The following is a 15,732-nucleotide window of genomic DNA, read 5'->3' on the forward strand; positions in this document are numbered from 1 at the left end:
TGAGAGCCACCAACAGAGGGAGTCCAAAGGTTAATTTCTGAGGGTGGAAATTTATATATATATATAAAATTCTATTTTCAGGGCATGGGGGGGGAAAGGTGGAAATGTGAGTTGGATTGCAATAGGAGCATGATTTTGCCCATTAGACATGGAAGGGGCAGTGGCGGGAGGTTGGCTCTGGGGTCTGGGTTGGCCGGGAGATTTCAGGAACACTTTGGCAAAGGCACAGCGGGGGAGCCGCGGACTCCCTGACCTGGGGCTCGCTGGAGCTTACCTGGGTTGCAGGTGGGTGGCGACCCAGGTAGGAGTGCGTGAACAGGGCCCGCAGCCTTAACCTGCATCGCCCACCAGGGTTCCACCTGGGCAGCCGTGGTGCCCCTGCAGGGGCCCGCGGGGAGGGCACACAGCCACCTCCCACCTCCTCGCTCTTCCAGGGGCCACACAGCCATGTGAGAGTCTCAGCCTGCCATCGCCATGTGAGGTTCACAGATCAGCACGAGGGAGACACACGTCCTAGCGGCACCGCTCATTCGGTGGATGGCTGTGGGATGCCCACTGTGTACAGGCGCCACGCGTGGCACCAAGCAAGCAAAGACCCTGACCTGGTGGAGCTTTTTGCTCTAGAGCGGGAGACCGTCAGCAGCAAATCAGCAATTAAGTCTATTACATCCCCAGGTGCAGGAGTGAAGGGCTGTGAGGGGAACTAACGGCGGGTCATGAGGGAGCGGCCACCAGGCGGTCAGGGAAGATGGCTTTGGGGCAGAGGTCTGAGTGAGGTAGGGCAGCAAGCCACACAGCCACCTGGGAGAAGAGCGTTTTCAACGGAGGAAACGGTAACCCTAAAGTCCCAAGGTGGGGCCGGACTTGGTCTAAGAAGTGAGCGGGCAGGTGTGGCTGGAACAGGTGTGCAGGGGAGCCCGGCAGGAGAGGGAGCTGGCAGCGGGCAGGGACAGGCCAGAGGGAGGGATGCTGCCCACCATGCGGCCAGCGCATTGGTTTCATTAATGAGGTTCTTGGCATAAAAGTTAGCTAGCAGAGATCGAAATAAAACACAGAGACTCAGTTACCTTTTTCTATGACCAGGTCCGAGACGGCTCCCCTCTCTGGCTCCAACCTCGAACCACCCGTAGGGCAGCAAGGATTACTCAGGGCTAGCAGGAGAGAGAGAGCGAGCACGCCAGGGAGTAGCCTTTTATTGGGGAACAAGAAATTCAGGGGAGAATTCCATCCAATGAAGGTTGAGGGGGGCCACACTCCAAGCTCAGGGTCAGTGATTGGCCCCCGGGGTCAGTGGTCAGTCACACCCCCACACGGACGGGTTCTCTCATCAGGAGAGGGCCGGGAAAGCTCCGACACAGATTAGTCAGAGCGCCTCAGACCCAAACCGGGAGTCGCCCAGTCACGTGTGAGAATGGCTCTCCACAATGCTGGATAATGCTAACTGTGAGCAGGCTGCACTGCCAGGCCAGGGGCAGAGCCAAGAGGCCCCTCACAGGCAGGCAGTGGCCAGAGTCCATCAGGGTGATGACAAACCAGGGCCACAGCAGTATAGATGGTGACGAGTGACTGGACATGTTGGAACTGTGACATACATAGGCTGAGGCTGGAGCCAATGACACTGATGGATTCTCACCTTAGGGTGTGGCAGAAAGAGAAGTCCGGGTCTGAGTCACCAGCCTGCGTGGCTGGTTTTTTGTCTGTGTGTTTAGGCATGAGTCAGGAGCTCATGTGGCTCATTGGACAGCAGATAATGTCCATCCCTCCCTCAAGGAAACACATAACCATAGTGGAGCCCCAGGTGTGGCCTGCTAACCACCTATGGCCCACATGCCTGCAGGCAGGGACAGGGACACAGAAGGGCACCTGGCTGGGCCTTTGCACCCACATCTAAAAAGCTGCTGGCTCCTGATCAGGGTCAGATTTACTGGGCAGGCCGGATAAAACTCTGCTCCATCAAAACCCAGACCAACAGCCTGGCCAGATCCTGGCCTAGGAGATGACTGGCCCAGGGGTGGGTCTGACCACACACAGCCCTCACCTCAGGACAACACGCCAGGCCGGTGGCAGAGGGCACAGCAGATTTTTTCCCCAGAAACTGAAAGTCAAGGAAGTGATTCGATTCAGAGACAGGACCATCCTGGGACACAAGGCACTGGACACAGAGCCCACTCTCCAGGCTCCTTGGCCATGGGCCCTGCAGTGGGTACCAGACACGACAGGTGCCCCGAGGCTCAATTCTGCTGTCTCACATTGTCCCTTGACTCTACTCACGGAGAGTGGCATAAAGAAGCCCCTGCTAAGAACAAGCCAGAGGCCAGGCCCCTGCTGTCCCACAGCCCGTGTCCAGAACAAATGTAGCTCACACTTTCCAAGAGATGGCCCAGGCTTTTAAAGAGAGCAGGAGGAAATACTTTTCTTGGAAAACAAATCACAGCTTAGCGACAGAGCTGGTTTGGGGGTGCATGGAGCCCCCCATCCCATTTCCAATGCTTTTTAGCTCTTATGAAAGATTTTCCATTGCGTTACGATTTTATTCAATGGGTTTTCACTCCAAAAATAAAGCTCTGCCGAGTTGGGGAGAGAAACCCCGCCGTGCCCTTCTGGAGTCTTGCGAATGCGGGAAGGAGCAACAAAGGAAAGACACTGCACATTTTAAGGGCTTGTTCAGGTGCCCTGAGAACTTAGTAAATGATTTCATTTGAAAACTTCCAACTTGCAATTCAATCATTCTTCAATGAGAAATATATGATTTTTTGCCAAACATGAAATGGAATCATTAAGCCCTGACGAAAAGCAAAACGGTGGCTGTGCGTGTCCTGTGACTCCCTCTGCTCAACAAATTAGGGGTCCCTGTGGAAGGCACGCGGTGCTGCCCGGAGCAGGGATGCACACTGGTCATGCAATCACATGCAGCTCAACATATGGCAGACATTTAATCACCCACCCCACCCTATCTGCCGCACGTGCACACACACGCAGAAGGGGAATCTGCCTCCTCCTAGGTGTCTCAGTACCCAAAGCACCACACAAAGACAGAATAAACCATAATGTAACATAAAATTGTGTAGAAACACACACACACACACACACACACACACACAAGCATGAGCACTGGCAGAATTGAATTCAAGTTGGTAGTCTGGTGGACACTATTAGATCACATTGGCTCCCTGGTTTTGACATTGTGTTATAGTTATTGAAGATGGTACCGAAGGGCAAGGCTGGATGAAGATGCACAGGGCTCTCTACCATTTTTGCAAACTCCTGTGACTATAGTTAATATAAAGTGTTTTTAAAATGTCCAGTGGGCTGATGTGATGGCAAATGGACCAGGACCAATGGAAATACACGCTCACACATGTCCTTTACATTTCCGCTAGATGCCCACTTTGGCATAGCGCCCAGAAATCACCATAGCCGTTGTTTCATGAAATTATGCCCCAGAGGTGACAAGAAGTTGATCATTAGAGGAAGAATGTAGAGCACGTGTCCTTAAGTCACCTTGTCCCAAACCAGGCCTGGTGAAGACCGATATCCTGGGCAGGGGCCTCCTGCTCACGACATGGGCTTCCTCTAATGCCAAGCCTACCTGGGACCCAGCCAGGGTAAGAGAGGGTTCAAAATCCCACTGGCCCAGCCCCTGAATGATGAAGGATGGAGCCCGGGAATTTGCATTTATAATGAGAGTGCTGGGCAGTACCACCATGGGGGTCCTGGGGCGCCACTTTAGGAAATGGTACAAGCCTGGGCAGGGGTCTGGGAGCATGGCTTCCTTGGCTTCCTGATCCAGGGCAGGGAGAAGAGCTGGGGTGCTCAGCATCCCAGAGCCAGGAAGAACTTCAGACCCCAGAGATGCCCAGCTCCTGTGCAATGCCATCTCAGTCAATCCTCACTCCTCTGCTCCTGGGGAATGGTTTTCCCACTGAGCAGATGAGAACACTGAGGCTCAGAGAGGTCCCCAGTCACAGAGTCAGAGGGAAGCCAGGCAGGGGTTTCCCTTCTGGGACGCGGCCTCCCTGTCTGACACAAAGCCTCCTTTAGGGCTCGTATCCTCCCGGGCAAAAGTCCTGCTCAAAAATAACAGAAACTTCAGGGCTTCGGGGGGGATAGCGGGGAAGGGGAAAGGTCACCCCAGTCCTTGTTCACGGCATCAGTGCTCCTTCCCAAGGCAGAGCTACACCTCTCAAAGACTCCCTTCCACGGCCCCTTTATCCCTCCCTGCCTTCCACCTTGGGTCCTAGTCTCTCCTCATTTTCCTCCTCTCTTCCCCTTGACCCTGACTTTTTTGTTACTTTTCTCCTTTTGTCCCTGAAGTTCAAAACCACAGACTCGACATGCCCCTCCATTTTTCGCATCTCCCCGACTGCTGATGTGAGACTCTCCGGGGCCACCCCATGGCACGAAGACACAAGAACAGGTTCCTAGCCAGGCGATGACCTACCGTCTTCCAGGGGACACTGTGGGATCTTGTTTGCCCAGAGGTTCCAGATGTAGTCCATGTTCCACTCGAGGCACACCCGATGGTCCTTGAAGGGGCGCTCAAAGGGTGGCACCGTCTTCAGCAGAGTGTAGTTCTTGGCCACGGCGTGGAGCAGGTTTTCCTCCCACTTCACATTCGCGTCTCCGCCACCGCGTTGGTGAGAAATCCAGGCTCTCAGTACCACCGTGGAGACGGAGATGGAGTGCCTGATGAAATAGTCATCTCGGTAAACCATGATGCTCGGAAATCTCACCTGGACCCTCTGCGTCCTGCTGGTGTGCAGATGCTTCTCGTTCTTCCACCGTTTCTTGTACACAGGGATGCTACTTCTGAACTCGGAGGAGACCACGGCCTCCAGGCTGACCACACAAGGCTGAGAGCACAAGTACTCGATGGAGACCTCGGAAACATTACGCACGTTTCCTTCCAAGACGGTGAAATAAATAAAGTCTTTGTAAGTTGCGCCCTGCTCGGCTTTGGGGACCACAGACGTTGTCAGGGAGGTCTGCCTACCCAGAGACGGCACGAAATTCTGTAAAGGAGAAAAATAAAAAAACGTGAGAGATACAGAAGGTCAGACATGATCATGTTAACACAAGCGCACACATCATTATTTTCCTGGGATGCAAAACACCAATCTACATAAGAGATGTCGAAAGCACCATTAAGGATTGGAGAAAATACAACACACGCATGCACACACACACATTAAACCCTCTCCCGGGCTCAGCAGCATCTGCTGGTCAGAATGTGACTTTCAAAGCTACGTGGCAACCATTCCAAAGCCCGATTCCCAATGGAAGAGTGAATCCACGGCAAACCCATTAGCAACTAAAGCTGCCTTAGAGCGACAAAGAGACAACCTGGCTTCAGACATTTCCAAACTATTGTCCTGACTTCAAATGGCAGTCAAAGGTTGCCAGATCAAAGGTGGCACAAGAGTTCAAAGTGCACCTGCCAGGCAAGAGGGCAGGGATGCCAGCCTGTCCCCAGTTCTCCTGGAGGTGCAGACAGGACACATCTGCATGAGGGACCGACCCACAGATTCCCACAGCTCCAAGTCACACTCAGGAAGCCAGGGCCACGAACTGTGGTGTCTGAGTCTCCCGCCATGACTGATGCCACATGGACCAGGAAACGTCTTAGCTGTGTGTTTGCTGAGCTTGACTTTAAATGATCAAGCCTCTCACTGTGGACATTTCTTCCAGAAGACATCCGGGAAGCTTGGTTATGAAGTCAAGGCAATGTTTGAAGCATGTGGTACTGAAATAGGGGTGCCAGGATCTCTTCTAAGTCTGGCTTTGTGATTCACTGTCCAAACCACTGTAGCCCAAAGGTCACTTTGGATCACTTCAGACCCATGAGAAGGGCTACTACAGGAGCAGAAGGAGGAAGAGGAGGAAGAGGAAAGAAAAATAGAAGATAATGCATGTTGGTGGGGAGATGAAGAAATCAGAAGCCCTGTGCACTACTGGTAGGTGCACCTGCTATGGGAAAAAAGCACAGCAGTTTCTTTTTTTTAAATGACATGTCTAGTCGGGCAAGGAGGTGCACGTCTGTAATCTCAGCTACTCAGAGGCCTGAGGCAGGAGAATCACAAGTTCAAGGCCAGCACCAGCAACGAAGCAACCCCTTGTTTCAAAATAAGAAGTTTTAGAAAGGGATGAGGATAGAGCTGAGCAGGAAAATTCCCCCGGGTTCAATCCCTAGTGATGAAAAAAGAAGAAAATTAGACACACAAGTAGCACCCGAGCTGATTCAGCGATTGTACTTCTGGGTATATACCCGAAAGAGATGAAAGCAGGGCCCGGAGGGGAGGGCTGTGTGCTCAGCATTCTTCACAGTAACTAAAAGCAACTCAAGATAAACAAAGGCGGAGAACACGCACTGGGATGGAATGAAATTCTGATACATCTATGACACCGAGGAAGCCGGAGGACTAGCTAAGAGAAGTGAGCAGCCGGACCAACAGAACAGAGAAGTGAGCCGGACCAACAGAACAGTGTGGTGCGATCCGCTTACATGAGCGGATCACAGAGACAGGGGACAACGGGGTTGCCAGGGCCTGGCGGGGCCAGGGCAGCGGGTGTCGGAGGGGTCAGAGTTTCGGTGTGGGATGACATAAGTGTGCCGGAGATGGGACGTGCTGGCCGTCACACAGCAACGTGAATTCACTTAAGACTACCGAACCAGACGCTTCAACATGACTAAAATGGCAAGTTTTATGTTATGAAAAAGGTCACTCTGGTCTCCTCCAAAAAAAAAAGAAGAAGAAGAAGACCAAGGAAGGTGCTGTAAAAGAGGGTGGTGCGTCCCTTTTAAAGCAACTGACAGCCAATCAGAAACATAGCCAATGATCCACAGGAAAGGGAGCAACTGCTGTAGCTCATTGATAAGTAAATTCTCACTCAAGTAAGAGGAAGGCAAGTAGAAACCACACCGGGGTACCGTTTTTAACCTAGCAGACTCACTGATCACAACTTCAGGTTGCATGTTACTGACTGGAGTTAGGAAGCATGCTCTCTTAGGTATGGCTGGTGGCAGTAATCACCGAGGACAGACGCTAATTCCATTCTAGGAGCTTATCTTACAAATGTATTCAAACCTGTGTGAAATGATGTACACACAGCTGTCTCACACCAGCACTGTTTCCACAGCAGAGGATGGGAAATTTCATCGAGAGGGGCTGATTAAATTATAGTACATCTGCCGGGCACAGTGGCACATGCCTGTAATCCCAGCAGTTGGAGAAGCTGAGGCAGGAGGATCACAAGTTCAAAGCCAACCTCCGAAACTGAGGGAGGTCCTAAGCAATTCAGGGAAACCCTGTCTCTAAATAAGATATGAAGGGGGAAGGACAGGGAATGTAGGTTGGTGGTTCCGCACCCCTGGGTTCAATCCCTGGTTCAAAAAAAAAAAAAATTATAGTACATCCATTCCTGGAGTACTATACAACTGTGAAAAGAGGAACATCTTCATGTGCAGACCATGGGATAACCTCTAAAGGGTTTTTGGTTTGAAGTTTTTTCTTTTGTTTTGAAGCAGATTCAAAAATACCATATTGAGTTTTACACACACACACACACACACACAAGGTAAAAAAAAAATTCCTTGAATACACACAGCACTGATTGTTCACATGGAACGAGGACAAGGATAAGGTGACCAGAGACAAGGCAAGAGGGTGCTAGGCCTTGTGCTCTCTTCTTTATCCTTGGAATTCTGCACCACATGAATATTCAAAGAGCAGGGAGAGCTACAGTCCTGAAAGGTGACAGTGGAAAATGCAGTTTCTACAAATGGCAGAGAAGAATGGAAGGGCGGGCCGTTTCCTCTGATTAGTCATGGGAAACCTGTAGGAAGAAATATGTAGAGTAGGTACAGTCCAAACTGTGGTCCCCCACAGGGAGCGATTGCATTGTTTTATGTTCTCATTTATGCTGCCAAATTACAGGGAGAAAACAAATATGAAAACGATCTGATAATTGGAAGAGGAGAACCTAGGAGAGGGGAGCCCTGGGTGGCGCCTGCCCACGCCCTCAGACTGCGAACCAGGAAGCCACAACTAAGAGCGGAGTCTCACGCGTGGCCCAGTTGCTGGGTCCGCAGACGTGAGCCCGGCTGCCACCGGATGCCACCGGATGCCAGGCCCCTGTCCTTCACTGCCAGCCCCCCGCCCCCCATGCGTGGTGCAACTCGGAAGACCCACTGCTTCTCGGTGGCCAGGACCACGCAGCTCTGCGTCAAGCACTTAAGCGCGCCCCAGAGCTGCGCCCAAAGCCACAGCTCGCGGTGCCCCTGACGCTGAGGGCGGCTGGCCCAGAAGAGCAGCCGAGGGGCGGCCAGCGCGTCTTGATCCCACAGCAACCGGCCAGATGCTTCCCTGCCAAATTCAGCTCAAGGAGACGTTTGCTTATTTAGTGAGACAACAGGGAGTGCTGAGCCCAGGACATGCTATGGTATATTAAATATCAAAAATCGTGTTCTTTTCCAAAGAACGATTTCAACCCCTTCCTCCTTCGTTTTATTTGTACTTTAAAAACTCACCCAGGCCCAATTCTCCTGCTTTGCCCTTTTTTTTTTTCCTTCCTCCCTCGTAATGGCTTTAATGCGGATGCAGCTAACTCCAATGAAAACCTCTTTTAAACAGAATGCTGGCGAAAGGCCATTTGATTTCATGAGATTTCATCGCAAAGTGCAGTTAATAATAATCCACTTCATTATTTTACATCTGATTGCTAAACATGCACCCGTCACACTTTTCCACATTAATAAGCACAGCAGCCCTCTGGCCTGGTTTCAGTTGGCTTGGTGTGTCACACATACCACTGTGCATGAGGAGGTAGAGACAAACCTCACCCGGGTCCTCTCTGGGTCCTCTCCGGGCCTTCTCTGCAAATTCTGTTCCCAAGAAAATCTTCATACACTCCAATATGAAGATTATTTTATTTTCACCTGCTTCAAAGTCTCAAGCACGGTAAAAGCACACCCAGGGACAGGAGTTCTAGACACAGGCTACCCAACATGGCAGTCCCCTGGCAGATTAGACACTTGCAAGGTGGCTGGTCCTCACTGAGATATGCCCTAAGTATATCAGACACACTGATTTCAAAGCCTCGGGATTTAAAGAAAGACTTTGAAACATCTCATTAATAATTTTATATTGATTGCATGTAGAAGTGATAATATTTGGATACCTCAAGTTAAATAAAATATTAAAATCAATTACACCTGTTCTTGTTGACGTTTTTGATATGGAAACTACTGAATACAAAATCATATTATGTGGCTTGAACTTTTCTACCGGACGGTGATATTCTACATTAGAGGCTAGCAGATTTTTGCTGCAAAAAGTGGCCAGATGGTAAATGCAGTCATCCCTCCGTAACCATGGGGGACTGGTTCCAGGACCCCCAAGGACATCAAAAATCTGTGGATGCTCAAGTCCCTTATATAATGTGCTCATTTGCATATAACCCAGGCACAGCCTCGTGTACACTTTAAGTCATCTCTAGGTTGCTGGCAGTAGCTAATACAACTCAGGTGGTACATACACAGTTATTTTTCTGTATTGTTTAAGGGATAATGACAGGAGACATGGTTTTAGGGTTCAGGGGATATTTTTTAGCCTCCATTGAACCTGAGGCTTATTTGAAGTATTTGGACCAGTCAGTGTTCTCTGCTCTGCTGCAGTGTGAATGCAGCCACAGACACAATCGTCCCACACAACTTTGTTTACAAAAACAGGCAGCTGGGTGGCCTGGCTTATGAGCCCGAGTTTGCCAACCACCGTTCTAGATTATCAACTTTTATACTAGATGGGGTTTTGAAGCACATAGAGTGACAGAAGTCATGCTTTGTATGGAGCCATCACCTAAGAAAGGGGAGGAATAACCCCACAAGGAACATTTCATGCCCAGCTAGGCAACGGGGCTTGACGCCAGGTGTTTCTAAGGTGTCCAGGTAGCGGCTGCTGACATCTCGCTCTGGTTTATTTCAGAAAAACTCTAAATCAGATGAGAACCCAAAGCCAGGCTGGGGACAGAGATATAATTTCGCAGACTGAGAGGCATATTTGAGAAGCAGGAGAAGCGGGGTGACAAGTGAAACACAAAAGAAAAGTGACATCAGGACCAGGCAGTGTCTGAAACAGGATAGGTGCTTCAGTATCTCCTGGTGTGGTGGGAGCGGAGCGTGGTCTCCGACCCTCCAGAAGGCCTCAGTCTTCAGCTTTTGGGGTCCCTCTGGAATGCAGGAAGCTGGCAGCTTGTGAGTTGAATCCACCTCGTGGGTGGCTGCTACATCATGAGTTGTGGCTACTTCTACTATGTACCAAACCAACACCGATTAGCAACACCTCATACTCCAAATATTGATTAAGCTGAAACTGATTTCCTGGCTCAGGTCCTCTGTGTGGCTCTCAGCTGCTTCCTGCCAGGAAAATAAAGCAATGAACTTGAAGAGTTCCGGCTACAGGCACGACACGTGTCCAACCTTCATAGGTATTTTCACATGCCAGGTTGCATTAACATAACCTAAAAGATAATCCCACATGTTCCTTCGTCTGGAAACTGGGAATTCAGATCGGCACCATTACTCTGTCTCCAGCTGCTAGACTAGAGCTTGGCACACAGGAGGAGCCTAGTGTTTCTTGCTGCAATAAGGGATTGGGCATGCGTATTCCCACCAGGTGACTCAGTGACCCCTCCTGCACCAATGCTGCTCAGCCCTGGCGGGACCTGCATGTAAGTCAAAAGACTGGATCCAATCTTGAGTACCCACTGTCCTTCTCTAGCAGTGGGGGTGGGGTGGGTGTTTTATGCATCCAGTCTCATCAACTTACCTTTTGGCACCCCACCAGGCCCCTGGAGTCAGAGTGGACCTAGCGACTCTGAGAATGGGGAAGGTGGCACTCTTGACACCACACACCCCGCCACACCTATTTGGGATGTACTTCTGTCAGCTATTTTGTTCCTGCAGACCTTTCAGACGACCGCACTACCCTCGAGAACATTTCCATTTCTCCACACCAAAAATACAAATTAAATTCTAAACATTTCCCATCCTGCTAACCCTCGGCTGGATTCCTGTTCATCTGGCAAGTTCACCCATGTTAATGTGATAATGAAAAAACACTGAGGTAACGTCACCTGCTGCATTTCTGTGCCAGCTTTGCGAGAGGATGCTTTAAAAGCACAGTCCAAATGCACTGCAGCTCCAAGCAAGAGAGGTGTAGTGAAGGGGGGACCCCTGCACCCCTCTGATGATGACATTTAGGCAGCCACGTGGAGGTCCCACCTCAGCACTGCTGATCTGCTCTGCACACACAGAGCTGGAGCTAAAGGACACCTGGGCCCTCCAACATCCGCTCAGCAGAAGTGAGGCCTAACCAAGTCAAATTTGACATCACACTGTCACAAAACAGACTTCTTTTGTCTTTATGTATGTATTGTGATTTAAAAAAAGGGGCGGGGGGGAGAAATGGGCCAGTTAATTTGTGTTCATAATAGAAGACCCAAATTTGGAGACCTAAATGCATTAATTCATCTTGAGAATAAAAAAAAAAAAAACAGATGAATTTATGTATCTGGTGAATGGAAAAAACCAAAATTCTCAGCACAGCCTAAACAACTTCTAGGATGACTGCATTTGGTTCCTTTAAACAAAATCAATAAGGAGAGACTCCATTCAAATAACCCTGTTTCAGAGAGCTGGGAAACTTGGCTCTTTCTCTGTATGGCCCATGAGCTATTTAAAGAAGAAACAGAGATTGGAAAATCTTAAATCGTTCACATCTCACTGTGGCAAGTTCATGTAGACTTACATGTGTAGGTGCGTAGGTTTGATACGCAAACAATAATTGAGTGTCTCATTTCTACCCATTTCTCCCCATCAGCCACCTAAGAAAACCTTGGCTCGTGAGCACTCTCCATACTGGCCCGATCGAACTTCCACAGATCAAAAAAGTAATTGTATCGGTCTAAAAGGGCCTGGTTTTTTGATTTCTGCTGACTAGACATAAGCAGAAATTCTGTTTATGTCAACAAAGCATGCAATTAAGGAGAATGGACGATGATGTCAATATGGACTTTAAAACCACCATGTACCTTGGGAAACATTTCCCAGTCAAGCACCACTCCTTCCCAAACCTGAGGGCTAGCCAGAGAAATGCCATCACAAAAATGATCCATATTCCCGGTTGTGTGAGATCCATCCCCCACTCATGCTATTGAATGTGTTGTTTCTTTGCAACTCAAATCGCCAGAAAGGAACTGAGGTTGGTTGGGTTCACCGAGGCCCTACCGCGTGCTGGACCTTGGGACAGGTGTGTTGAATCTTTCTTCTCATCCACATCTAGCCTTATCCTCTCAGATACACCTTTGTGGAGATTCTCGCTTCTAACCTAATCCCCGCAACAGGCCCGTGAGGGAGACGGCATTCCAGTTTCACAGCTGAGGGCATGGAATGGACTCAGAGTGGGTAAGCAACTTGCCCAGCATCAATCAGCTACCAAAAAGCAGATCCAAGATTCAAATCCTTGTTGGTTGTCTCTAAAGTCAGAGGCGATGTGCATCTTTCTGTCCAGAAACACCCAAATGATGCTCCCACTCATCCACTTGCCCCTGGCTTCAAATGAGGGACTTTCATTCCCATCTTGAAAGAGTGGGGGAAGGGGACTACAGTTCCATCTTGTCAACATACCTCAAGTCTCGGGAGAACAGATGTTGCCTTGCACACAGGACGGGGCCAACGGGCCAGCACGACTGGGCCCTGGCCTGGGTAAGGCTGGGGGACATGAGCTGCAGCAGCTCCTGGGCTGGGCCCCACGCAGCTCTGCCTCCCGCCCTCGGCTCCTTTCCCAGGAGGATGGGACCAGCCAACAGGGCAACTGAACTCACCAAAGGCTATTTATGATCTGCGCGAGTCTATCCATCTTAGTGAATTGCCTGGGTTCTTCATCTCTTCCCTTATGCCTTTCCCCTGGATCTTTCCTCTGCTCCCAAACTTCTGCCAACAGGCAGCCAGAAGACACAGAAGGCACATGGGAGCGCCGTGATGGAGTTTAGGAGCACCAGGCAGGATGAACGTGGATGCTCTTGGAGTTTTGAGGTCATCTCTGTATTTCAAACGCCCACATCATTCTTCCTGCAGCTGACTGACTGAGGGTCTTCCTATGCTGTGCATTGCCCACGGGGGCTAATGAATACCCCTGGATGGCTACCTGACAGGATGTGGCCACTTAGAGAGGTTCCTGAACAAGACGAATGCAGTGACCGTCTGGCAATGATCCTTACATATACCTGTGCTGCTGATGTCCTCATTTCTTTGTCCCCTGCTTGTCTAACAAGCGCGAATGTCCATTCTGAATATTTCATCTCTACCGCTGACATCAATATTGGCCATTAAGAGATTTATTCTCTCACTCAAGAAAAAAAAAATCAGACACTGGAGACTAGAGCTGAGGGTGGACAGAAGGGGCTGCTAAGTGTTAGTGGGGTCGGTGGGGCAGGGTGGGCGAGTCCTGCATCGAGCAGGCCTCTCAGCGCCGGGGACCTCAAGGGAAGCCACTCCAGTCCTTTGCTTTCCAGGCCCTCACCCTCTGGGGGGAAGCTCCCTGCATCTTGACCTTTGGTGACCTCAGAATTTTCTGGCAGTCGCTGGAACCAGGGACCATCTTTTCAGAAATCTGCTTGGCGTCGTTCCGTGACTGATCTTTCAGGCCTCATCACAATTATCCATGCTTTGGCAGTATCCTAGCTACAGTCACAGTCCTCACGGGCTGATGTGGAAGGTTGCTCTGTCCCAGCTGGTGGACAAGGCAGGATTCCCTGTCCTCGTTACCCTGACTCTGGGGGCATGCTCCCCAAGGGGACAGGGGCTCAGGGCCTTCTGTGGAGAAAGCCACTTTCAATCTTTAGCTCTTGTGAACAGACTGACACAGAACAGGGCCTGGTCCCCAAATCATTGACAATTTGGCTCTGAATGCATCCCAGTGAACACTTGCTAGACACCGGGACACACAGCCACACAAACTAAAATGCTAGCCGTCCAGTTGCCTGGGGACTATATAAAGACCCACTCCTTTACCTCTCCATTATTGATGGCAAACATTTTCTGGTTTGTCTGTCTGTCTGTCTATTTTTTTTTCCCTCTCCCTAACATCCTGCTTCGATTCTGTGGCCTGTGCTTCCTGCTTTGTGTATTTCAGTTTACTTTAGAAATGACCTCACATCCTGGCCAACCACACAGTAGCTAATTGCTAGAGCTTTGCTAATGGACCATACATTATGCACGAGGGGAATGGGTTTCATGCAGCAAAATCCAGAAGGCAAAAAACTAGCATGGGTTAAAGCCAGGGCTCTAGAGTTTAGATAGATTTGGGGTTAATTTCAGACTGTGTGGCTTGGGGCAAATGACTTAACCTCTCTGTGCCTCCCTTATCTCATCTGAACAGAGCATAAAAGCTCCTACTTCACCAGGTTGTTGCTAAGAATCATATTAGATAATGCCTATAAATGACTCAGTACAATACAGGCTATTGTTACTTTGTTTAGGCTTCCAAATTTCAGAAGTGCTTTCTCACTCCACTGTCTACATATACTTGAGATCCTGACTGGCTTTTTCTGCTCCACTTCTACCCTCCGCCTGCCCACTTCTATCCCCCTGAACAATTTCCTCCTCCAGGGAGCCTTCCTTGGTTCAACAGACTGTTCACAATGATGCATCTGCATTGCTTCTCAATCTTTTCACAGTGCTCATCACATAGCAATACTAATATTTTCTCCAATTCACACACCAAGCCTGTCTGGGATCAGGAGGCCTTGCCTTTTGGAAGTGCCTCAGTTAGGACACACCTGGAGAACAAAAATCCCGAGCATGTGGCCAGACACTGGAACAAACTAGAGACAGCCTTCTGAGTCAGGCCTTGGCTTCCCAGGGTGCACAAAACCTTCTCATTCCGTTGCACAATGGCCCTTCTTGCTTATCAACGTCTCTCTTTGGTATCGTGAGCCCCTGGGAAGGAAACAAACACAAGCAGAAAGCACTGACAGGTCCCCCTCCATGATGATCCAAAACTCATTCCTTCGCCGGCTGCAAGACATTCGTCCATGCTCTAGTTATTTTCCACATTACAGTATTTCTATAATCTCTTTCCGGAGCTCTACCTCACCGCGTCCCTATCTCATTCCAGTCTACCACGTCTCCAGTCTATCATTTTCCTTCGCTGTGACCCCTTCTCTCCAGTCCCCTCCGCCCGTGCAGAACTTCTGAGCTGTTCCATCCTCTGCCTCGGATCAGAATCACTCAGGCCATTAGGGTTTGCACTCGTATCTCTTGATTTCTAGAACTCTCGAGAAGTGGTCCCTCCTTGCCAGCTCTAGAGATTTCCACGTGGAACTTTCCAGACCACCTGTACGTGCATGTCTCGTGCTCAGCTCTACCACATCATTTCTGCTTCTGTTTGGATAACCAGCAGGGCCTTGTGGACAGGGATCATCTGTTTAAACTGAAACCCTGCCATTTGTTGTGGCAGTTTTATTTATGAGCTTGTGTGCTGTAACCCTGTGGCATAAATATTAAATAATAATATCCTCTGGGCGAAAAAAAAAATCACTCATGTTAACTGACAACTTCTTGTGAAAACATGAACTAAATCCAATCACGGAATTTGGTATTGGCTAATTTTGAAATACGAGCGAAAGCATGGGTTGCTCAACAGGTAGATACAAAGGCAGAAATACGATTTGCAT

General features: G+C 49.6%; 1 protein-coding gene across 2 annotated transcripts in view; it reads right to left on the reverse strand.

The window, feature by feature from the left end:
• Positions 1-15,732, reverse strand: part of Sel1l3 (SEL1L family member 3) — a 99,540-nt gene that overhangs the window by 82,323 nt on the left and 1,485 nt on the right. The window contains exons 2-3 of one of the 2 annotated variants that reach the window (XM_071614199.1): positions 14,836-14,995; positions 4,442-5,012 (exon numbers count right to left, since the gene is read on the reverse strand). In XM_071614199.1, coding sequence (XP_071470300.1) covers positions 4,442-5,012; positions 14,836-14,859 — 595 coding nt within the window. In that variant the 5' untranslated portion in view covers positions 14,860-14,995. The remainder of the gene's footprint in view (positions 1-4,441; positions 5,013-14,835; positions 14,996-15,732) is intronic. The other variant, XM_027939003.3, reaches the window with a different exon arrangement.

The sequence above is a fragment of the Marmota flaviventris genome, chromosome 7 (assembly GCF_047511675.1).
Source record: "Marmota flaviventris isolate mMarFla1 chromosome 7, mMarFla1.hap1, whole genome shotgun sequence".
Classification (NCBI taxonomy): Eukaryota; Metazoa; Chordata; class Mammalia; order Rodentia; family Sciuridae; genus Marmota; species Marmota flaviventris.